The 24,898-nt window shown below is 48.6% G+C and overlaps 1 protein-coding gene across 2 annotated transcripts in view; it reads right to left on the reverse strand.

Moving 5' to 3' along the window:
- Positions 1 to 24,898, reverse strand: part of TLL2 (tolloid like 2) — a 145,419-nt gene that overhangs the window by 18,083 nt on the left and 102,438 nt on the right. For both annotated transcript variants that reach the window (XM_035268617.3, XM_035268616.3), the window contains 7 exons: positions 23,893 to 24,008; positions 18,598 to 18,700; positions 11,591 to 11,707; positions 9,976 to 10,121; positions 9,295 to 9,490; positions 2,161 to 2,286; positions 1,263 to 1,423 (listed from right to left, as the gene is read on the reverse strand). In XM_035268617.3, coding sequence (XP_035124508.3) covers positions 1,263 to 1,423; positions 2,161 to 2,286; positions 9,295 to 9,490; positions 9,976 to 10,121; positions 11,591 to 11,707; positions 18,598 to 18,700; positions 23,893 to 24,008 — 965 coding nt within the window. The remainder of the gene's footprint in view (positions 1 to 1,262; positions 1,424 to 2,160; positions 2,287 to 9,294; positions 9,491 to 9,975; positions 10,122 to 11,590; positions 11,708 to 18,597; positions 18,701 to 23,892; positions 24,009 to 24,898) is intronic.

Genomic DNA, 24,898 nt, shown 5'->3' on the forward strand with positions numbered 1-24,898 from the left:
TGGGGAACCACCCAGAGTCCCTGTCCCCACCCCAGACACCCAGTGCACAGCTGCACCTGCTTCCTGAGCACCACACCCTTCCTGGGCACTGCACCCTGCCGTGTGTGTGTATGTGGGTCCCTTGCTATGTTGGTCATTTGAATGAGCTCCAGAGGGCACAGGGGGATCCCCCACTCGCCTGCTGAGGCTCTGTGGAGGTGCCACCACCTGACACAAGAGCACAGGCATCCCCATAACTGTAGCCTTGCTTTGATTTATTTTGTGTATTAGGCTTCCACGTGAAATTTACTTGGAAAAAGGGCCCCACTTCTAGAAGGAGAAGAGGAGGAGGGAGAAGCAAAAGGAAGAGAAGGAGGAAAAATCTGCAAACCACCGATGGAATCTGACTCCATTACATTTTCAGGCAGGGAAACAAGCTGGAGGGGGAAGGACATTTGTCTGAAGTCACATAGTTCAGCAGTGGTGGAGCTAGGACTAGAATTCACGTTTCCTGCTGTAGCAATGATTTTCCTCAAAAAGAACTTCACTGTTAAGGGGTCTTATTGATTGCTTTCAAGGATTATTTTTTCTGTACCATATTCACTTTGGGGTGATACCCTCATTGGCCCACGGCCTCCATGCATTGGGGTGATTGGCCCTGAGGTCCTCTTCCATTATCCCAAAGGCCTGACTCAGGTGACAGCTACATCAGTACAATTCTCAAGGTGAGATCCCCAGCTCAGCTGGGGTGGGGAAGGGAGTCTCAGGAATGGCTTGTGTGCCCCAGGGTGTCCCTCCAGCCTGAGGTGCAGACGAAGGTGTACCTGACTAGCGCTCCAGCTGTAGGGTGCTGCCTGGACCTCAACTGACTTGGTCATCCACCACCACTGCCCGAGAGAGGAAATGGGCTGTCTGTAGCGTCCTTGCCCCCAGCTGATCCTCACTGCCTTTACTCGCCTCAGCTGCACACCAGTCCCAAGATTCACAGCCCAGTCCTGACACCTTCCACTCTCAACACCTGCCTCCTCCACTCTTGACCTGATTCTCCTTGGATGTATCGGCGACAAGAAGGCCGGAGGTGCTCTATCTACAGAGGGCGTGCCGCCGAAACTGCTGGAGAGAACATTTCCCCAGATGCTTCTCAGTGCTGCACAGGTCCTGTGACTGTCCAAAGCTCCAGTCCCAACACGAGCCATCTCCCTGCCCTCCCAGCCCCTCACTGGCTTCCAGCTCCAAGTCACCCCTCAACACAGTCCCCAATAAATTAGAGCACAGAGACATACATCATTGCCTTCCAGTTCAAACACTTCAAACTGAAGGGAGATCCGGTACTGAGCGGGGGCCACCACCTGCCAGACGCAGTTTTTGTTTGTGGGATACTCCTTCGGCCACCCGGGGCTGGTGATGGTCCCGTTCAGCTTCGTAATGAAACCGCCACAGGCCACTGCACGGGGAAAACGGAAACAGGATGCATTTGGTTTTAGTTCCAGGTGGCTGTGATTTCCCTCCAGGAGCAACAGAGCCCTGCTGTTCTGTAATAATAATTTAAAAATGTTAGACAATTTGAACTGATTAATTCAGCATCCTTTGTTCAAAACTAATAGTTTCAACTGAATACTTGAAGGGACAAAATTGGGGATATGTCTTTACTGCTTTTAAAAACAATGACAATGCATTTGTGCTTTCCTGTCACCCAGTGGCAAAGCTGGGGGCTCCATAGGGCTTGGGCCAAAGGAGCATTAGCAATGTGCGCAGCAAGCCACTCACCACACCAAGCTTGCATGAACAAGCAGATTCACGCAGGTGGACAAGGAAGACGGAACACAAGCCAGGCAGAAATAGGATGAATGAAAGTGCTATCAGCTGAGTCACTGGAGCGCTCATGGTTTTTCTTTGCTTTTGTTTCCTACTTTAATAATTATGTAAATTTCACACAGTCATAGAAGAAAATAAACCATGGCCTCGATTTCAGTCTCTAGAGCAGAGTCTATGTAATTTGAGCAGTTTTCTTACATTTGTGACAGCTGTCAGGCTGCTTCTCCTTCTCGGAAGCAGGTGGGTCTTCCACCATGTCTGCCTGCTGTTCCGACACAGCCGGCTGGTTGCCCCATCTCTGGCTCACTTCCCCTAAGACTTGTCCCATATCCCCTCTCATTCCAGCTTGGCAGGTCCCACACCAACCTTCACACGTCTTCTTATCGGCAGCCAGCTCATAGCCAGGGTCACAGGTACACTTGTAGCTGCCCAGCGTGTTCACGCAGCGATGTTCACACCCGCCGTGATCTGGCCAGGAACACTCATCCACCTCTGGTGGGGAAGGAAGGTGACCCTGGTTACATCGTCACAAAGCCGCCTGGCTGTTGGCAACCCTTCTGCATCCCAGCGTCACCAGCAAGTGTCCTCTAAGAAACAGAAGCCACTCCCGGTGACCACCTCCCAAAGAGTCCCGTGTCCACATCTGAAAACCAGGCAGCAGCCACAGTAAAGGCAGGACTCTGACCACATGAGCAGGAACACCTCGTTACGTTAGCTGGGGTGGGCTCCACTGAGGGGAGGTCAAGCCTGGAGAAGTGAATTCTTTGAGGTGTTCAGTCATCGGTGTTCATCTGAGAGTTCAAATAAATCTCACAACGTTCCATACCAAAGACTTCATTTCAATGCCATGGAACTGAGGACTTCCCTGCCCCCACAAATATGCAGCTTCCCAGAGACATTAAATAAAGGGTGAAGACAAAGAACACATTGCTGGATGAAATGTGTCACTATTCTCTGGACATTAGAGACAGAAACAGAAGCTGTGATTTAGCAGTTTTAGAAATACTCTTAAGAGGTATGCACAGGGAGATACTCAAGGTTACAGAAAACACGGGGCTCTTAGGTTAGCCAGTGCTCCCAGGAAAACCTGCAGGAAGAGGCCTTCATGAGGCTGAGTTAGCAGGGGCATCGGAGGGGTTCGGCACCAAGTGCCCAGTGATGTGTTTGGGGCGACTAAGAAACAGCAGGTAGCATGCCATCCATGCATTTAGCCAATGCCATACATTTGCTAAAAAGTACAGAAGGAAGAAAACAGTTGATAAAAAGTAGTGGAAAGAGTCCAGGCCTTAAAGTGAGTCAGACCTGGGTGGACCCTCCAGTGGATCTTCCTCCAATAAGCTGGGTGACTGCTGGTGATTTAGCCTCACTGAGCCTCTTCCTGCTTTAAAGTGACAGTGATAATATTTGCTTTTAGGGCTGTGACGACTGAAAATGATGCATGTGAAGCAGCCGGCATATGGGTCATCACACAGAAGCCATCATGATAGTCAGCAGCAGAGTTGCTTTCAAATTTCCAGTGCGTAGAGAGACACAATGATGGGCAGTGAAAAGATAAGCTTCCCTGGGCATACCTGGACCAGGTGGGAGTGGAGCAGCGCAGGCCTGAGGAGGGAAGGGAGACAAGGCAAGAACAGAAAGAGAGAAAATGCTTTGAGGATGGGCCAGTGGAGGAAGATGGATGGGCAGGAAGGCAGCACAGCAGACTCAAGACACCGGCTGGGGGACCTAAGGAGGAAGCAGAAGGAAACCAAGGAAAGAGCCCATCAGGAGAGACAGAAAGACAAAGGACCAATGCTGGGGGCAGAAGGAGACTCTGATGCCAGAAGATGCTGTGGCTGTGGACAGGACACATGGCAAGAAAGAGGCGTATAGAGGAGCAAGTCTCTTGACGCCATCTTAGCCAGGTGAAGGGAGAGAACCCACTGGATAGGCTTGGGGTTAAAGCAAAAAACATAATTCCTCCAGAGACTAGAAGGTAAGGTACTTGGCGTTGGGAAGTAGATGAAAGGCATGCTTTTACACCTGAGCTCTCTCTAACAAGAGCTGTGGGATGTTTGGTCATTTACAGCCCTGCTCCAGCTTGGCTGGATGGCACAGAGGTGCATGGGGCCCTGTCTTCAGAGGGGTCATGGCTGCCCATGTTACCTCCCACTGCAGTAAAGCTGTACCTGCTCCAAGCCCACTGGCTCATGCTTGCTCTGGGCTGCAGAGGCCAAGGCCAAGCCTCCCAGGAAAATCTGGGAGAGCATGGGAGTAGAAGGGACCGGAAGCAGGGCTCAGCTTAGCACAGCAGGTGCTCTGGAGTCTTCTCATTGTCCAGGTGGTAACCGTGAAAGAAGGAAGTGGTTAGAGGATGAGATGGCTCAGGCAGGATCCTAAAAATTGTTTCAGAGAAAGTCAAAGAAAGGGAAGGCAGGGCACCTTCTTAGGCTTTTGAAGAAATCCCTTGAAGGAAGCCAGTCCCCTTACCAAGCCCTTCATGGTGATCTATCAGCACTGGGATGGGGGAGAGAGGGATTGAGGTGAGAATCCTTTAATTCTTTATGTGGGGGACATGGGACCGAAATGGCCCTGCCAGCCCTTGAGTGCTGCTGACTTCTCCCAAAGTAACCAGAAATGTAAGGTGCTCTTCTTGCTGCCGGCCAGCAGGCTCTGAGAGGGACTGCCATCTGGCACAAGGAGGGGGTGCAGAGGCCAACTGGCACCCTGGCTAGCATCAGGCGCCAGCTGGGCCCTGGGCAGAGCGCCTGCCAACTGGCACCAAGGCAAGAGTTTCTTTGGCTTGCTCCAGCTCTCTGTCTGGGCCTTTGAGCTCCTCTTCCAGTTTCCTTCATGGAGAAGTCCTGACACACGCACTGGGTACTTTGTGTTCACAGGACATCTGACCGATGGCCTTGCTGGAAAAAGGCTGGGATGGGGAAGCTGGCTGGGCCCAGTCTCCTGACCTGCACTGTCTGATATGGCAGCCCCCAGTCACACATGGCTACCGAGCACCTGAAATGTAGCTGGTCCAAGTTGAGATGTGCCATGAGCATAAAACATACACTGGAGGTCAAGAGATCGAGACCATCCTGGTCAACATGGTGAAACCCCGTCTCTACTAAAAATACAAAAAATTAGCTGGGCATGGTGGCATGTGCCTGTAATTCCAGTTACTCAGGAGGCTGAGGCAGGAGAATTGCCTGAACCCAGGAGGCGGAGGTTGCGGTGAGCCGAGATCGCGCCATTGCACTCCAGCCTGGGTAACAAGAGCGAAACTCTGTCTCAAAAAAAAAACCACTGGATTTCCAAGACTTAGTATAAAAACCATAAGATAGCTCATTCATATTGTGTATATTGATTAAGTATTAAAATGATATTATTTTGTATGTTAGATTAAATTAAAATGTCATTGAAATTCATGTCACCAGTTTCTCCTTTTTTTGCAAGGCAGCTGCTGGCAAATTCAAAGCCACCAATGTGGCTTGTGGTTGTGCCTCGTCTCCTATTTCTATTGGACAGAGTTGCACAAGGCTGTGGTCTCTCACCTGCTCTTCTCCCGGAGAGCCTGGCAAGGGAGGCAGAGCAGGAAGCAGGATGTGCACTCCACCAACAGGGAAACTGAGCCCCATTCATTCATGGATCCATCCATTCTTTCATCACTCACTAGGTATTTACTGAGCCTACTGTGTGCCAAGCACTGGGACCACATTGAGGAGCAAAGCAGGTGTGAGCCGGCCACAGAAAGGGAAGCTGATCTGCAAGAGAGCGGGGAGCTAGCAGGGAACACAGGGCCAGCGCCCCGAACTCTACTTGTGACGTCCAGAGCCTTTTGCCTATGCCCTTCTGGTATCAGGAAGGTGGAAAGGTCACCAGTGTCAGAATGGAATCACAAACACTAAGGAAAAATTCCAACCCCTTCAAGTTCCTTCCCTGTGGCTTTCAGGTCTCCTTAGTGGAAAGAGAGAGGATTGTGGAATCCTACAGACCCAGGTTCTAGTTCCAGCCAAGCCACGTTAGGAATTCAGCTTCCTCAACTGGAAAACAGTGGCCACAATAATTCCTACCAGGGGATTGTAATGAAGAAAAGTGAGGTAATGTAGATCCTGGCATGTGGCCAGCATTGCATAGACATCCTTTCCCCAGTTTAATAGGTCTAGATGAGGTTTCTGCTAATCCTGGTTCCTACTTTAAGATTCATGGTCAAGGTCAATGTTGTTTATTTCTTCTTTTCTAAATGTTCTCTGCAGTTCTCTTTACCATAAAAAAGTCAAGCTGGGTCCACGCACTAAGTTACTTTGGGTGAGCCTCAATCCATACTTCGACAGGGATCTAAAAAGATGTTTGCAAATTGAAATGCCCTCAAAGCAGGACGCTGGATAACCTGGGCCCCATTCCAGATTGAGTCTCACAGCCTCCACTGAGGTCCACACCCACACGGCAATGTCATAGCGCATTTGCTGCTGATCTTCACCACCTTGAGCACTTGGGGACAACCACTGTGTGCATTCCTCGGTGTCTCCAGCCCCAGCAAGGCACCAACACATAGACTGATGCATGCTGAAAGCTCACTAGATGGGGAGGAGAGAGAACGTGGCATCTTTTAACTGGCAAATGGAGCTGGCTATCATGGTTACTTGAGCAGGTCCGGGCACTTCCTCGGTCTCTTGCAAACCAGTGCGCATCACAGAAATACTCCCTTCCATTGCCCTGACTGGCATCTCCAGCAAAGTTTCCATACAAAATCTAGAAGGTCCAGTTAAATTTGACTTTCAGATAAACCATCAATCTCTTCTCAGCACAGTATGTGATATTTGGGACATACACTAAAAAATAAATTCAAATTTAAGTGGGCATCTTGTTTGTTTTGTTTTTAATTTCTTAAATCTGGCAAGCTTAATCTCCAGCTTTAGCTGGTCCTCTCAGACTGTGCATTGCTGATCACCAGCAGCATCAGTAGCGAGGTGTGGATGGTCAGTGGTTACCAGTTATCCCCCTGGTATGGAGCCCCAGCACCCAACTTACAGATTCTGGGGTGGAAATCAAGGGAGGAGAAGGCCAAGAGGACTAGAATAAACAGAATTAGAATAACAATCTCATAATCATCCATGACACGGGGGAAGCAGAATAAGGCCTTCCAAAGCTGTCTACGGCTTGGCCTCTGCAACCTGTCAATCTGCAGGTGTGGTTAAATGAAGGCTCTTAATTAGGTTAAAGAAGGACTCTGCGGGTGTGGTTAAATGAAAGATCTTGGAGACCGGGAGATTCTCCAGGATTATCTGGGTGGGCCCAAGGTCAACACCAGGTCCATGTCAGGGAAAGTGGTGGAAGGAAGTTAGGTCAGAAGGAGGAGATGAGCAGACAGGAGCAGAGGTCTGCGTGACGCATGACATGAGTATGACACACTAGCCATTACTGGCTTTGACCATGGGAGAGGACCGTGAGCCAAGGAATTTAGGCAGCTCCTAGAAGGTGGAAAAGGCAAGGATATAGATTCTCCCTCAGAGCCTCAAGAAGGAATGCAGCCCTGCCCCGCCCCTTGATTTTATCCCAGTGAGACCCCTGTTAGACTTCTGACCTCCATCACTGTAGGATAGTAAGTGTGTGTTGCTTTAAGCCCCCAAGCCTGTGGTAAATTGCCATTGCAGCAATAGGAAACCAGTCCATCACCATAGCAGGAAGAAATTGTCACTTCTGTTTTTCCAAAAAGAATAACCACCTCAAGATTGCTTCCCCAGCAAAGGCAATTAATGGGACTAAACGTTAGACTGGGTGTATTCACTTGCACCATTCCATTTTCTCCTGACAACAACCTTGCAGTCACCTGGCAGCATTGTCTCTCCTGGAGCTTGTGCAACAGAAGCTGTGCAACTGGAGAAATCATGTAACTTGCTTGAGGCCACCCAGCCAGTGTCATTGCCGCCAAGTCAGACGGGGGCACCCCAGGCTGGGAGACACCCGGCATGTGCAGGCTGGGCAAGGGAGGGGCGGGGGCTGTGGATTTCCAGGCATCTCAACTAAAGCTGTCATATCTTCCCTGTGCCATCACAAGCTGACCTGCTTTCAAAGTACACTTGCTGTGGCCTGGCTTTTTTTTGTTTTTGTTTTTTTTACTTGAAAAACAACTCAGTTTTGTCTCCAATCCTTCAGAGCCATCATGAGTCTTGCTCTGCTGCTATTTGGGTTTTGCTCTTCCCCGATGCCCCAAAATAGGAAAAAATAACAGGTCCAGCCCTTGCTTATCACTTGCCAACTTTTAAAATGCCTCCACAGCCGTCCTCTCTTTGGGGCTTCACAACAATTGGTTAGGCACAGTGGGCAGATGTCCTTCCTATTTTACAGAGAGGAAAACTGAGGCTTCAGTAAGGACAAATGGCTGCCTGCACTGGGTGACACTGCAGAAGGGTTCTTCTTACACCTAGGCTGTTCATGCAGTACCTGGGAGAAGGTCTAAGATGGGGCAGAAGGGGAGAATGGGAGCCAGGGGAGGGACTGGGATTGCTGTGCTGGCTCAGCCAGGAGTCCTAGGAGAGGAGAAAGCAGCCTCTGGGCAAGGAGAAGTGGGAGGGGAGCTGGGGAAGGGGGGTCACTAATTAAGAGGCCACAGCAGCAGAGGATTGAATGTCTCTACTCAAGGGCGGCTGCTGTGCTCCAGGGCACCCAGGTCCAATGCATGGGGAGCAGCTGTGCTTCCCTTTTAGGGTGTGGTCTTCAGGGCTTCAGAGAAGGAGCACCTGCCCATTCAAAGGAGGCTTGGAAGCTGACTCTTCTGGGGCCAGGAAAGCTGGGTCTGCACATGCCATTCTGGGCCTCATTCCATTAGGACCCTACAGAGCAGCAGGTCCCCAAGGCAACATGGAGATTTGTTCCCAGAGTGCCACCCCCTTACTCTCCTCCGACCCCCATCATGTGGGGGTAAGCATGTAGTCTGGGGGTGCTGACATTAGTTCTAGGAGCTGGACACCTGGGTTGCCTCTCTGGCCCACATCAAGGAAGAGTGGCAATGTGTGGAAAGAGTTTGAGCTTAGGAATTAGGCCAACTGGGTTGGGATCCCTGACCTGCCACTTAACTACCTGCATGATCCTGAGAAGCCCTTCCCAGCCTTGATCCAAACCTAACTCAAAGGGTTATTTGGAGAATTAAATAGCATTATGTAAGTCAAGTAAGTACCTTATACAGTTCTTGGTACACAGTAGGTGATCAATTAATGTTCGATGCTATCCAAATATTTGTTGTTATCCACGCTCAGTTTCACAACCTATGTAGTTTGCCTTTGTAAACTTGTTACATCTAATTTCCAAGTACAGAACTTTCTGTCTTGTGGAAGCCAAAGCTGAGCCTGCTCCTGATCAGTTGGGAGCTCTGCTGGGGGCCCGCACCCAGCTCTAAGATGCATGGCTGTCTTCTCTGCAGGGAGGCTTGTTTGGTGGTAACTTTCCATATGGTTTTATGTGTTTTAAGCCAGGGGGAGCAATGTTTCTTCTTGTGCCTAAAAGTGGAAACAAACTGCTAATTCATACCCTTGAAAAAATTGGCCGCAAAGCCCGCTTTATTGATAGAGCCATCGGACACAAACTTCATCCACATTCTGTTGGAGCTCGATTTCATGTCCTCTGGCTTCTCAGAGCCACAAAAGTGGCCAATCAGGGCACTCTCTTCTGTGGGGCCATCCCGGACTTCCAGGTAGTCATATGCGCAGCTGTCGTGCCTTTCGATCTAAAGGAAGAAACAGAGGCAAGGTGGATGGCAGACGGTTCTGCTTTAAAGTTTTTAAGAAGAGAACCCAAATATCACTCTCAAAATCTAACCAAGAGGCCAAAGGACCTAGCTGTGTCCCAGGTCTCTCCATGCTGCTTCCTAGCTCTCTCCTGACTTGCAGAAGCCAAGGGTGAATCAAGCTGAGAAGAGTCTAAGACAATAAACAGAGAAGAACAATTCTACCAAACTTCCCTGGATCCCATCCTGAATTTTCACTTATTATTATTCTCAATCTCTCTTACTGCCCTCAGAAAGGCAACGAACCCCATTTCAAAGCCTGCATAGATGTCGATATCAGATGTCCAGGCACGATTCACCATGGGCTTTAGAATGGCCTCTTAGGTTCCTGTTTTTAGCCAAAAATGAAAACCCATCTTTACAAAGAGGAGGGTGTCTAGCAAAAGTTGCCGTTTCCTCGGCAAGCTGGTCTGAGCAGCACTCACCTCAAAAGCTTGGAAGGTAAGTCCCACGTGAAATCCCTCCGAAACCGTAATCCGCCAGACACATTCCTTGGAAGGTCTGTAGTCATCCGGGTAGTTGGGAGACTGAATCTGACCGGCATCTTTGTTAATGTCTCCCCCGCAGGTAGCTTTAGAACGATAACAAACGGGAGGAAGACAGGGCCCCGGTCAGATCTTAGGAAGGAAGGTGGGGGGGCCGCTTGTCACCACTAGATGGCTCCACTCGCCAACATTTTCATCTCCACCCATAAACACGGTGCCTCTGGAAAGGCAGGATTGCATTTGTCTTAACTCTGAATTTTTTTCATATAAAGAAAAAACCACCTAAAGCAGTAGTTCCCTACCTTCACTGTGCATCAGAATCGCCTGGGGGAGTTTGCAAACTGTGGAAGCTGGGGCCACATCCCCCAGAGGTTCTGATTCCAGTGGGTGTGGGGGAGCCCTGAGTAGCCGCGAAGTTCTCCAGGTGATTCAAGGTGGAGGGTACAGGATCCCTGGTAGGGAGGGACCCGTGCGCACACACGTGCACATTACTTATTTTACAAAAACAAAACTTTGGTCTCTCTAAAATTATAACAATTTAAGGCCAAAGGACCCTTGGTAATTTAAGGCTAAAGGATCCTTGATAATTTTCTGGTAGTTTCTTTCTTTTTTTTTTTTGCGGGGGAGTGGGGTACAGTGTGGTGGGGAGTGAGCCAGAGAAGCTAAAGACACAGAAGAAGCTGGGCACGGTGGCTCACGCCCTTAATCGCACCACTTTGGGAAGCTGAGGCGGGGCGGATCAAGAGGTCGGGGTTCGAGACCAGCCTGACCAACGTGGTGAAACCCCGTCTCTATTTAAAAATACAAAAATTAGTGGGGAGTGGTGGCGCGCACCTGTAATCTCAGCTACTTGGGAGGCGGAGGCAGGAGAATTGCTTGAAACTGGGAGGCGGAGGTTGAGGTGAGCCGGGAGTGCACCATTGCACTCCAGCCTAGGCGACAGAGCGAGACTCCGTCTTAAAAAAAAAAGACATAGAAGAAATGGAAGCAGCATCGCCTGGTGGCAGCTGCCTAGAGCCCAGACCGATTGGTTCTCTCTACTCAGTCACTAGGGTGGCCTCAGAGGCCCTTCTAAGAAACGCCGTTGGAAATTTCTCAATGTTGCCCAAAGCCTTTCTTTTCACAAAGGAAACAAAGGCCCAGAGAGATCAGATTCTTTGCTTCGGCTCACACAGCGATTCAGAGGCTGCTGTCATTTCCACAGGGTTCTAGACCCGGATACCATCCTGTAAGGGGAAGCCGACTCCTCAGCTGGCCTGGAATGAGGGTTGAGCGGGCTGGCATGAGGAGGATGGCACCACTGCTGAAGTGGGCACAGCTGGCCTCTCCTTCCAGAATGCTGCAAACTGTGGCAGCTGGGGCCACACCTCCCAGAGGTTCTGATTCCAGTGGGTGTGAGGGAGCTCTGAAATCCTCAACTTGCCCCCTGAGGTGGCTGCCCCCACCCCTGTGGCTCTGGCTTGGAGTGCCTGGGCTGGGAGAGAAACAGCAGGTTCCCTGGGAAGGATGGGGCTTAGGAGGAGCCACCGAGGGGCTGCTTTCGCCATGCACAAACCTTCGTACACCGCAAAGAAGCCCTTGCCCAGGATGTTGCTGCTGCTGCGAAACTCCACCCAGAGTCGGCTGTCTGTGGAGAACAGGGGCTCCGGGACCTTGTCGCCGCAAAACCTGCCTGGATGGTGGGAGAGAAGCAGTTAGGAGGCCGGGGGACACCAAGAAGGCACTTGCTTCAGGCTGGGAGGAAGCTGAGGTGCTTCACATATGGTTTGAAGTAAGCAATAACCCTGGCTGGGACAACTTATCTTGTAGCAGACACACAGGATCAAAAGATAGGGTTGCAAGAGGCGCACAGTGATGTGTGACTTAATTCTTATTCAGGTTAACTTCAGGAGAATTCCAGATTCCCATCAAAGTATCCAGAGAAGAGCCAAAGGCAGCCTCTCCCCTGCCTCGTGGGTGTTGCTGAGGCTCTGAAGGTGTGGTGGGGAAAGAGTGGTGAAACGGGAGTGCAGCTTTCCTTTCCTGGTATTTCCTGTTGCATGTATGCCCTTCCCTTTGAAGGCCATTAGACATTCTGCTTTCCTTGCCTTGGAAAGAAATGCCAGAGAATACACAGCAAAGAAATAAACCCATCTTGGCTTTTATATTTCACAAACCTAGTTGCAATAGCAGATTTGGAAGAATGCACCATGCTTTCCCCCACCTGGTAGCTGCAGGAGGGTTCCTAGGATGGAGGAGTGAGAGGACTAGAGGGAGAGCACCAGGGAGCCCCTAAAAGGACCCATTCCCCTGCTCATCTTGAGCTGAGACCCTGGCTGGAAAGACATCCCAGGTAGGTTTAAGAATCTAAGAGAAGCAGAAAACTGTGTCCTGAGTCCCTGGGCAGAGTCCAGAGTGAAAGCAAGGCCCTGGATTCCCATGCTGTGCCTGCCCCACAAGGTCAGCAGAGAAGTGTCTATGTGATTGTGCAGACATTTGGCCACAAGACAGGCATGCAGAGCTCCTCTGCATGGCAGGATGGCAGCGACATGATTCCAGGCCCAAGAGGGGCATGGAAGTGACTTTCCCATAGCCCAGAGGATGAGGGTAGATAGAATGTCTCCCAAGCCTCTAGGGGAATGTGGACCTGGCACCATTCTGAACTGGCCTAGGGTTGATACAAGGAGGAAGCCCAGCAGCCTCTATCTACACAGAGGACTCACTGGTTGGGGATGAGGACATCCCAGCGATGCCAGTCAGGGTGGCAGGATAGATGCCTCCCCTACCACCATGCCTTGGCATAAACAGAACATAAATTGACCAAAACTGAAAACACAAATTGACCGAAATCAAGTCCCTACTACCTGATGGAAAGGGGGTGCATCATAGACAGAAACTTTTGTTATTGGAAAAAAATAAATCAATTTGTATTTCTTAGACACTTGGGCACGTGGTCTGAAATCCGGAGCCTCCATAGAGGCCTGGTCTTCCCAATACCTGGTCATTCTTGCCCATCTAATTCCTGCTGCCACATCAGGATGGCAGCCCAGGGTGAGGTAGGAGATGAATTCATCCTTACTGATCAGTTCAGAACACAGACCGGCCACGGTCTATTTGAACTGGAATACCATGGTTCTACCAAGCACCTACTGTGTGAGTCACTCAGAGAATGGATTTAGCACTGGGGGGGCAATGGGGAATGGGGAGTGACTGCTAAGGACAGGGGTCTTCTTTGGGAGTGATGAAAATATTCTAGAATTGATTGTGGTGACACAACTCTGTGAGCACGCTAAAAACCACTGACTGGTATCCTTTAAATGGTGAATTGTATGGTCCGGAAGTTATATCTGTATATATATATTTATATATACTTTTTTAGATGGAGTCTCGCTCTGTTGCCCAGGCTGGAGTGCAGTGGCACAATCTCGGTTCTCTGCAACCTCCGTCTCCCAGGTTCTTGCAATTCTCCTGCCTCAGCTTCATGAGTGGCTGGGGCTACAGGCACATGCTGCCATGTGCAGCTAATTTTTTGTATTTTAGTGGAGATGGGGTTTCACCGTGTTGCCCAGGCTGGTCTCAAACTCCTGAGCTCAGGCAATCCTCCTGCCTTGGCCTCCCAAAGTGCTGGGATTACAGGTGTGAGCCATCACACCCGGCATATCTGAATATTTTTTTAAAGTCCATTTAACAGATATGTCGTGGGAACTCTTAGTGCCAGTGCTATGTCAGGCAGTGGACAAGCCACTTGAGGCTGTGAGCAGGTGAGGTTGGGGAGGGGTAAAGGCCACTGTGGGCATCTCCTAATGGCCAGCTGTGTTGTACATGTTTTGGGGCAACATGGGGGTATAGGCTGCTAAATTCCTCTTCTTCCTACCAATTCTGACCACCTGCAGCCTTTTGGATTTGAGAAGCTTAATATTAAGTAAGATGAGATGAAACTCCTGCCAAGTATTTGGCAAGAAAAAATCCACCAGAAGCCTCTAAATTTTCAGTAATGGTTTCTCTGGCATGGCCAATTAGTGTCAAGCCAGTTTTGGAAAATGACAGGCAAGCCTGGGGAAGTCCGGGTTACCAGTGAGGACACGGAGCAATTAGACAGTCACAAAAGGAATTCCTTCTGAGCCTAGCCCAAGTTTCAAATCCAAGTTTCTCCTTTTAAAACCCAGCTGTCACAGCCGCTGAGGACTGTTTCCAGAAGTCAGGGGGACTTTCACTTCGTCACCTCCCAGGGACCTAAGCAGATGAGATGAACCACCCACCCACCAAGGGCCATCAGACAGCCGGCCTCTGCGCTGTACTCCACAGGAGGCAGGAATTGCCGCCTTGGGTGTATTTTACTGCCTTGGCAAAACTTGGTAGAACAAATTACAAATTATTTCTAAGCGCTCTCCCCAAATCACTTTGTCATCTTAACCAGAATCCTCCACTTTGTCCCCTAACTGATGTCTCGGTGTTCTCATCTTCACCATAACGGTTCTCATAAAAGCTCCTGCATTACTACATCTATGCCAGACACTGTCCCAAGCAGTTTACAGGATCATCTCATTTCATCCCCAATACTCTCTGAATTAGGTACTATCATTAATCCCATTTCACAGACAAGAAAACCGAAGGTCAGAGAATTTGTCTTAAATCCGTAAGAGCAAGATTTGAACCAGAGCAGTCTGAGGCCTTCATCATTGGTATCACCTTCTTCATCATCACAACAAACAAACAAAAAAACCACTTCACTGACTGAGGTGCAATTCTGAACATGTAGAATTTTGGATAAATGGACATTGTATCTACTCTCTAGTAATGTAGATGTCATCACCATTCACCAGTTTGGAGGCAGACAAATAGGAATGAAGATTAAAGCCTCAAACCACAAAGTAATTCTGTGGAAATGCCAGGCTTGGCTGTTTGACTCACTCCATCGCTTCTGCTCATTTGGGAGGCTGCCCCTGGCTAGGGAACCTGAGTACTGGGGCCACACGACACGGATTGGCCAGCCTGGCCTTTCTGAACTTCCCTCCCCATTTCAGGGAAAGGGGGAAAAAGGGCTTTTGTGTGCATTGTGGTGATACCGAATGCCCAAAGACAGTTCTGCATACAAAAGTGCATTGTTAGAGTAATTCCTCTAACAAAAATAATGGAGGGAATCCCATTTACAGGACAGAATTTAAGATCACTGGATGAGTTTTCTCTGCAGCCAACTTCCTCCCTGCTTTAGGAGCAATATCTATCGTAAGTGACCCCCAAAACCGCTAAACCAATTTGATATCTTTAACCAGCCGTGAAATAGTCTCCATCAACTTTTCCCTTTAATCACGATGTGAAAACCTGGGTCTTGAAAAATAGCCTCCTTCCAAGGAAACTAAGCAGGCTGGAGAGAAACTGGACTAGAGAAAATGTATCAGATTCCTGCACTGAAATCCGGTTCCTGGATTTAGAGGAGGAGTTTAATAAGGATATCAAGAAGAGGAAATGCAGATGAGGACACTACAAGTGGGCTCCGTGGGGAGTCATAAAGGGTTCATTCATAAAAAGTTATGTGTCCATTATGCCTGGATTTTCACACACGGCCCTGGGAAAAAATGCGATGCACAGTTTTCAGAGCAAGATGCATACTTTCACAATCCGCCCTAATCCGCTCTCCCTCCTGCCAAAGGGGCATTGACCTGCCTCCTCCCAGCAGATTTCATGGCACTGACCCCTCCCAGGGACCAGCTCTGCCGACACAATGCACTTGTTCCAAACACAAAAGTTCACTAACAACTGCATTTGGAAACATCAGAGCAGGCCAAATAGTTGGCAAAAGAGAACTGCAAATGAAGAACGACGGTTACAGGCGCTGGCACTCTGCGCGCACACATACACGCACACACACACACACACACGCACACACACACACACACACACACAAAATAAAAGTGGGTAAAATATGAGCCAAAAAAAAAACTCAAAACAAAAAACAAAATAAAAACCCATCACTACCACCAACGAACGGCAAAAGTCCCATTTCATTAATGAAATGTAGCCAGAGATACCAGGATCTATAATGAGAAAATTCTTGTTTCGAGTTCAAGAAAAAGGAACTCCTGGAAATCCCTCTGCCCGTGCCCATTCTCAGGAACATGCCTTGGCCCCCGCTGGGGGACTTCAGTAAAAGAGAACTTCCTCCTCTCAAGCCTTTAAATCTATCCCATTCCTGGGAGGCAGGAGTAGAGAGTTGCCAGATTAGCAAACAAAACTCAAGTTAGTCCAGTACATTTGAATTTCAGATAAACAACAAATCATGTATTTTATCTGGCACCTGCTGAGAGGTTCAGCAGCCACCGCTCCCCTTCACCAGGACATCAGAATTCTGGTCTGATCTCAGCCACTAGCTGGCTGAGTGGCCTTGAGTTAGTCCACACTTGGGGAGCTTGGTTTTCTCATGAAAGTGTGGGATTAAGTGACTGTAAGGTCTCTGCCAGGTCGTGGGGTCTGTGATCCAATGTTCTCACAAAACTCCTCCCACATAGCTCTTTTTATTATTTTGTTATGGAATGATACCTGAATGTGTTCTTATAAAAGATTCAAACAATGGAGAAGTATACAAAACAAAACGAAGCTGCCACCACTTCCGTGCTTCCCTCCTCAGAGGTAATCACCTTCAGCAGTTAGATGGGCATACTTGTGGTCCTTTCTACGAATGTGGTACTAGATTTGGGCACATGCCCCTTTATATAAAGGTAAAAAGGATCATTCTCTGACCCAGCTTGTGGGGATTCCAATTCAGTGGTCTCCCAGGAATCTGTATTCATAGAAATCTTCCCAGGAGGTTTGAGGTCCAGCCAGATTTGGAAACCTTTGCTACTGGGAATCCATGCCTCTGTCTTTTGCCACATGCAAACAGTGCTACCTGTAAAGCCAGACACTCCTTCTGGCTGGTAGAGAGTAACATGCCTGCTCATGGTAGGCAGGGAACAGAAATCCAAGGAAGGCAGGCTCTGCCTTACCACTGTGGGGTGGACCCCACTGGTCCTGCAGTATACACGCTTCTGTCCATGCTTGGCCTGGGGATCAATCACTTCCTTGGCTTGTCTGCGTGGACAGCTGACTACCTGACTGACTCCTCCTAATGGTGGCAGCCTGAGACCCCTCAGTCACACAAAAGATTAATGTCTGCCAGGCTACCTTGAGTCCAGTCAACCCCTCTGTCCAGGCCTCTTCTCATCTACCCCAGCGTTGGCTCCCCAGAATTCTGCATGAAGTCAGGGTTCGGTCTAGCAGTGACACCCCCCAGCTTCGCCCTCTCCCTTCTTTGCTGTCTCCATCTCAGCTAACCACCCAACACCAGCTCACTCTCAGGTGCATCAGTTGCACCATAACGAGTTGTTTCTGCTCATGTGAATATGTGCCAGGGACAAAGTTCTCACTGAGCACTTAGGCTTTTCCAAGCCGGAGTCTACCCTACAGACCCCTCTAAGAGTGAGGACAATCCACTCTCAGCTGAGGGGCTCCCATCTGGCTCCTGGTCACTTCTGCCTCTCTCCAGCTCCACCACGGCTGCCATTCCCGAGCTGAATGAGTTCCAGTGTCCACTCCGAAGACAGTAGAGCCATCAGTCGTCTAGACAAGGCTACCCTCCCCTGTCATCCATGAGAGATCTCTCTGGGGTGAACTAATCTTTCTTGTTACACCACCTGCCCACTGTGTCTCACTCAAAGCTCCAAGTTAACTTTCCATGGGTGAGTTCATGCTCTATTCATCTCACAAAAACAATCCATGCTCGTCACAGAAAAATTGGAAACTAGCTAAACCAAGAACAACAGAATACATTTTAAAACACTCTATCACCCTGAAATACCCAGCGTGTTATTTATGTGTATCTATAGTTTTACTTGAGATGTATACTGCAGATCACAAAGTAGTGTCTTCTAGTTGAGTTCAGCCTGTACGCAGCCTTTAAGTAATTTCATTTGGAATAATTTTGAACAGGATACTTGGTGTTCAGTTCACCACTCTCCCCTTACTACTCTTTAGTTACACCAATCCCAGCTCCGTCATTTTTGCGTTATCCTTTAAGGCGTCTACATTTGCAATGCCTGCATTAGATATATTTAATACCTAAATGTATTTTTCAATTAAAATGGAATCCCACTGCTTATTCTATTTTTGCAACATACTTTTTTGTGTGTAACCATGTAGGTGAACACCTTTCTGTATCGGTAGTCACCTCCAACTTCATTTTTAATGGCCAGGGAGTTTTCCATGGAAAAGATGGATCATAATTTGTTCAGCCAAACCCTACTGTTGAACATTTAAATTGCTTGCAATTTTTCCTGCTTCAGTGAACATCCCTGCAGCTAGAGCTTTGCACACTTCCTTAATTAGTTCCCCAGGATAAATTCCAAAAAGTGGAATTGCTGGGTCAAAGGGTATTTGCAGTTTTAAAAGCTTTTAACATGTGTGGCCAAATGGAGTGCTCAGAGTTTTACAATGAGAGGCCCTTGAGAGCTTCCTGTGACCGCTGTCAAGGTGGACCTTCCAAACATTAACAGCATCCTAGGGAACATCCGATCACGCCTCTCTTAATGTTGTCTAAAGTCAACTTACCCAAAAGGGGGGCTTTCCTCCAGTAACCATCCCGGACCTCCACGTAATCGTACCAGCACAGCCGGCTTTTAAACAAATCCATGTATGTGAAGTTTAAGACGATCTGTAAAGAATTACCATAAAGTGAGTTTTGGCAGCAAAGCCTGAGGAGTTTGGGAAGACAGACCTTGCATACCGGTGTTCTCACGTTACCCTTTAGCATGCAGAACTCTCAGACCACAGTAGGAGTGTTGTCTCAAAAGCACGCTCACAGGAAACATTAGGACATTAAATAATAAACCTTAAGCAGGATGGGGAGTAAACAGAAGGAGATGGGTCCTTCGGTTCTGTCTGGGGAATCACTTGAGCTTTTGAAGTCACTAGGTGGTTTACAGAAAGCGAGATGCATTAAAAAGACTGGCCAGGGTGCATGGAGACTGGGATTTTGAAGGAGGTAAGGGGTCAGTGAAGCTCAGAGATACAAGAAGATCTTATAACATCATCAATCATTCCAAAGGGTCTGGGGTCAGCCTGAGTGCATCTGAACATCTCCGTGATCAACGTCCTCTCAGCCATGACCTCACTCTCCTGAGGTGTGTCTAACGACCTTCCTGCAGTTCATTCATTCCTTCCTTCATTCACTCCACCATTGTTTGTTGATCACCTTCTGAGTGCCAGTCTGTGCTGGCCAGTTGAGATAGAAAGATCAGTAAGACGGGGTCTTTTCCTTTGGGGAGCCCAGAGAAGTGGGGAAAGGCAGATAGGCAAAGCCAATGGGAACACTATGGTCATGAGGAGCATCTTGGCAGCCCTGAGGATATCCCGGAGGTCAGGCAGTGGATGCTCCCACGGCCAAACAGCTATTTAGTAGGGGGAAGGGAAGGGCTGGGTTTTCCCGCTGACTGGGCCTCAGCACACAGGTGCTGTACCCATGAACTGGCTCTGGTACCCCTGCAGCCTGCCAGATCGGGGCTCCCCTGGCAGATGGCCCAGAGCAGAGTTCAGGTTGTCCCTGCCTCTTCACTCCCCAGCAAGCTCCACTAAACCAGGCGCCTGTGACTCCCACTGTCCTGAGGTGCAGTGGCTTGCATGGGCCAGGCTCACCTTTCCTCATGCCCCACATGCCTCTGCCCCATCATGTCTCCACTCTTCCTGCTCTCCAGCTCTGCCCAGCCCCTGCACCCCAACTTGATTCCTTTTCTAACTGTGGAGGCCCTTGCTCTCAGCAGTTCCTCTCTCCAGCATCTCTACTTGCTGCCCCTCCACTAACCACTTCTTTCTATTCAAACAGCCCCGGGAGCCCTCTAGCTCTGAGGAAACCCTGGGGCCGGAGGCTTCCTCAAAGGTTCCCATTCCCTCCCCGCCAAATCTGAAGGACTGTTGCTCGTACTTGTTGTGCCCTGAGCTTGTTCTTTCTGGTTTTCACCACACTGGCTTATCTTCTCCGCACTGTTCTCGCTCCTCTGCCCTTCCAGCTCCCACTAGGTGAGAGCACCTCCAAACAAAAGAGCATTTCCTTTCCAGCCCCCTCCACCGTAGGAGACACCATCGCCCTGATGGCCAAGGAGCCGAGCCTTGGAATGATCTTTCCTTCACCCTGATGGCTGATCCCCACATCTGTTCAGCCTCTGTGCTGCAGCTCTTCTTCTTTTAAGATATCTGCATCCCTCCCCTCCAACCTCATCTCATTCCCCCTACCCTACCCCCTCCTGGATTGCTCCCACATGATTCCTGGACTCCTCCCTGCTGTGCCCATTTGTTCTACACACTAGGGATTCTAGATCAATCTTCCACTCATATCTCATGTTGACCAAATCCCTCAGGAAACCTCAGTGGCTCCCTGTGCCCCCATCTCATGAATTAAATTCTGCTTCCTTTCCACGCCTCTAGAGCCTATCCTGTGCAACCCATCTCCTAGTGCTCCCTGATGTTTCCATGTCAAGGAAGCCCTCCCCAGGCCTGCTCAAGTGTCCCCCTCTTTGAGCCTGCATCTGATCCCCCCATGAACACAACTGATCTTTGCCTCTTTGGAATGCCCCGCCCTCTGTCTTATAATGATTCTAGAGCAGGTATCTTTAGATCTGCCTAGATCTGCATTTGCTTCTCAGCTCCATCTATTAGCTCTGGAGTCTTAGGGAAATACATCCCCTCTAGTTTCCTCATCTGTAACACAATAGCACATCACTGGGCTGTTGAGGGGACTGTGTGAGAAACCATGTACAGAGTGTACATTGCTATGCCTGGTACATCATAGGCACTTCATAAATGGCAACTTAAAACACCAGGTAGGCCACACTGAGTGTACACTTAGAATACCACAACTAACACTAACCACTCCTTGCAGGCTGCCCATCTTGATTAGTGTTGAGTGCCTGTCCCTTCCCTTGGGCCCATCCCACCCAATGTTCAGGTCTCAGGACAAATCACATCTTCTTCCACAAAGCCCTGTGATCTCCTAGGAAATGAAGAGTCAGTACCAGGAAAAAACAGGTCAGCTCACCTTCTGTCATAGGGTGTGTGTGTGTGTGTATGCATGTGCGTGGATGTGTGTGTATGTGTGTGCCCGTGTGTGTGCGTGCACGTGTGTGTGCATGCTGTCACTCCTCTTTCAAACTAGACTAGTGTTTTTCAACCCTACTTGCACATTAGAATCACCTTTGAAGCTTTAAAAAAGTTCATACCAAGCAAACACCCTTCCTTTCATTAAATCAGATTTAACGGGAGTGGGCGGGGGGACCCAAACTAAACACTGTCTCTCAAAGACAGGGGTGTGCCTTAGACTCTGTCAAATCCCACAGCATGCTCATATTCAGGTGGTAGAGCTCAGTAGCACCTGTAAGCTGGTTGCACAATAATTCTTTAGTCTTTGCTTTCCTAAAATTACAGAAAGGAAATGTTAGTACAACTTCCTTGGTAACACATTCATGATCTGAATGAATGGGATAATTATTCAGCCTAATTATTTTAAGTATGTTAGTGAACCATAAAGACCATAGGGGAAAGAGGTGGTGAACAAGAGGTGATACTCGAATCAATCAAGTTTGCTAATTACTAGCAGCTCTGGGGAAGGCTGGGTGAAGCAGAAATGGAAATAATTGGTGCAGAAATTTCAATGATGTATATTCTCTCTGTCCCCAGTTAGCACTAATAATTAAGGTTTGGGGAAGTTTACACAGTTCAAACATATCACAGAGCCTCTGCTGTGCAGGGCAATTCAACAATTTGGAAATTATCATGCCTCTTCCTCTTCCTCCTTTCTACCTCCCTCCTGTTAGAACCTCCAGCAGGCACGTGGATTTCACATCCACCCACAGCAGACAGGTCTAAGGTCTCAGATACAAGATGGTGGCTATACTTAATGTCTTAAATGCTTAGAGCCAAAGGAAGGATGCATACATGTGTGCACACAGGTGCATTCATGTATGTATATAAATGCATGTTCAAATGTCTATCTGCTAGCCTGATATGTAATAATAAAAGATGATGGTTGGCTGGGTGCAGTGGCTCGCGCCTGTAATCCCAGCACTTAGGGAGGCTGAGGCACGTGGATCACCTGAGGTCAGGAGTTCAAGACCAGCCTTACCAACATGGAGAAACTCCATCTCTACAGAAAATACAAAATTAGCCAGGCTAGTGGCACATGCCTGTAATCCCAGCTACTTGGGAGGCCGAAGCAGAAGAATCACTTGAACCAGGAGGCAGAGGTTGCGGTGAGCTGAGAGCGCGCCATCGCACTCCAGCCTGGGTGACAAGAGTGAAACCCTGTCTTAAAAAAAAAAAAAAAAGATGATGGTTAAGCATTCAGGATCTCAGAGTCCAGTTGCCTGGATCCAAATCCCAGCTCTGCAACAAACTTAGAAGCCTTGGGCAAGTCCAATTCCTTCCCTGTAAATAAGTTTGGTCACAGCAGCTATTTCATGAAGTTGATGTGAGGACGAAATTAAATGATCCACATAACATGTAAGTCCCTGGAAAATGTTCACAATGGTTCCTATCCACTCGTCTCTAGTTAGCACACTATGCTTAACGTGACAGTTTAGTGGACATTTTTAAAAAGTTATACATTAGAAATACCTGAAGGTTGGCTACAGGTGCCTGAAAAGTTCCAGCATACCTCACTGCCACCCCTACCTGCAGGTTTTTCACTCAGCCCCTCATCTATCCACACATCCATTCAACAAATACTGATCATGTGACCAGTCTGTGTCATAGACGGTGTGGGGTGCTCAATCTCCAACCTTAATGAGCTTAAGATTTAGAAGTGGGACAAATAAACCAGTAGTGACAATACCGTGAGATGTGCTACAACAGGTATGATTGTAGAGAGCCCTGGGGACATTGGAGGTATCCCCTAACCTAGACCTAGGGAACAGACAGGGTTTCTCAAAGATAGCTGCATTTAGTCTGAGACAATGTAAAGAATACTCTGATTTCTAGAGACAGGAGCAAAAAGATAAGCTTTGGAGTGTAAAACCTCAGTTCCCCGTTCCTAGTTCTGTATCTTACCTTGAATTTTGGCACTTTTCTGAATGTTCAAGCCTCAAATTCCTCATCCATATAATGGATATAAGAGTATGTGCCCTGCAATAGGGTTGAAAATGTAGCACCCTTGGACCAGAGTAAAAGAGATCCTTGCCCTGGGCTCAGCTCTAGAGGGTCATGGAATCTTCAAGACCAAAGGAATGTGTCCACCCAGAACTTGCCCAGCTCCTACGCCACACTCCAAGAACCTAGGAATTCCCTGTCCACACAGCTCTGAGCCCACTGCCAAGGCCTGCAAGGGCCTCTGCCCTGGATCCATCTTCTTGAGTGGAGACTACATGCCTGGTCAGCCCATCCCGTGGGAGGGGCAGCCAAAAAGTGGCTGTTTGCAAAAGAGGAGTGGAAGATGCTTGGGAAAGTGGGCTGGGGTGTAAACAGGGGTGTTCTTTAAGCCCCAAATAGTGAAATGAACGCTTGGGGGAAGAAAAGCCAGCTGTGGGCTCCCCATGTTGCCATCTTCCAGAGCAGCAATCTGAGGTGTCACGGAATTCTAAATTCCAGGCATTACAATGGTATATTTACTAAGGTTTGGGGGAACTGTGAGCTTGATTTGTAACTCAGTGGATATTTAGCACATGCCAGCCTTCATTTGTATGGGTGAGACTGGTTGACAAGTCCAGAAATAACGAATGTACAGCAAGCAGCACCATATCTGCCACATGGTGGGTGCTCATGAGCAAACAGCTGTTATTTTTACTATTAACAATAAGAATTCCTCCCACCTCACCCAACTCAAGGAGTGCCATCCATTTGCCAAGGGGATTCCCCACCTACCTTTTCCCCTGGGGTGACCGAGATCCTCCAGACGCAGTGGGAGTAAGATGGGTACCCTTTTGGGAAACCAGGTGCAGAAAAGTTTCCCGTTGTGTCCTGCAGGGTCTCCCCACATGCTGCACAAGCAAAATCACAACTGTGATGTGACATATGCACCACTCCCCACCCAAGCAGCTCCCACACGGGGCCGCGGAGCAAACATACCCCTTTACCAGCCAAAGCCCTCCAACAGGTTGGTGTGAAGCATAGCAAGCAGATTGATGTTTTCTGGCTAACAGAAGCACCAGTGGGATCTGGGAACCATAAAGGAACGCCCAGGAATTTCTTCAGAGGCTCTCAGGACTGAGCATGGCCTAGAGCTCATGAATCTCAGCTCTCTGGCCAGCTGTGTGGCTTGAGCAAGTTTCTTACCCTTGCTGGGCCTTAGTTTTCGTATCTGTAAAATGGGCAGGACCTACCTGAGCAGGTTAGTGAAATTGTGTGCATTACATGGAATGAATCAACTCAGCGCTCGGCACACAGTGAGTGCTTCATATATATCAGCCATTATTAGTGCTTGTAGTAATGTCGGTGGCAGACAGAACATGAAAGTGCAAGTGGATAAGACAAAAAGAAAAAAAATGCTTTGAAACTTATGTCAGCTATTAGTTTAACTCTTTCCTCTTCTTTTTCTGCTACTCATTTCTGAAAGAACTATCCAGCAGTCAAGAAAACAAAAAAATGCAGAGGCACAGGGAGCTGGAATCTTCTATAGCAGGCTATTCTGCCCTTGAATGTTTGAGGGTTGGCTGCTTATGAGTCTAGAACCTGCTCTTTATGTATGTGAAAAATATTTCCCCTAATTTGTCCTCACAAAAGAAGGGTACCTGTATGAATCCCTGAAAACTACAGGTTTTGTATTTCTCTAATGCCTGGGGGTCAGATTCCAAAGGCAAGGACACTGGCTTGCCGAGAGCCCCTCCTCTTATGTGGTCAACCCTAACATGCAGGGATCCAGCATCCTTAA

The sequence above is a fragment of the Callithrix jacchus genome, chromosome 12, assembly GCF_049354715.1.
Source record: "Callithrix jacchus isolate 240 chromosome 12, calJac240_pri, whole genome shotgun sequence".
NCBI lineage: Eukaryota > Metazoa > Chordata > Mammalia > Primates > Cebidae > Callithrix > Callithrix jacchus.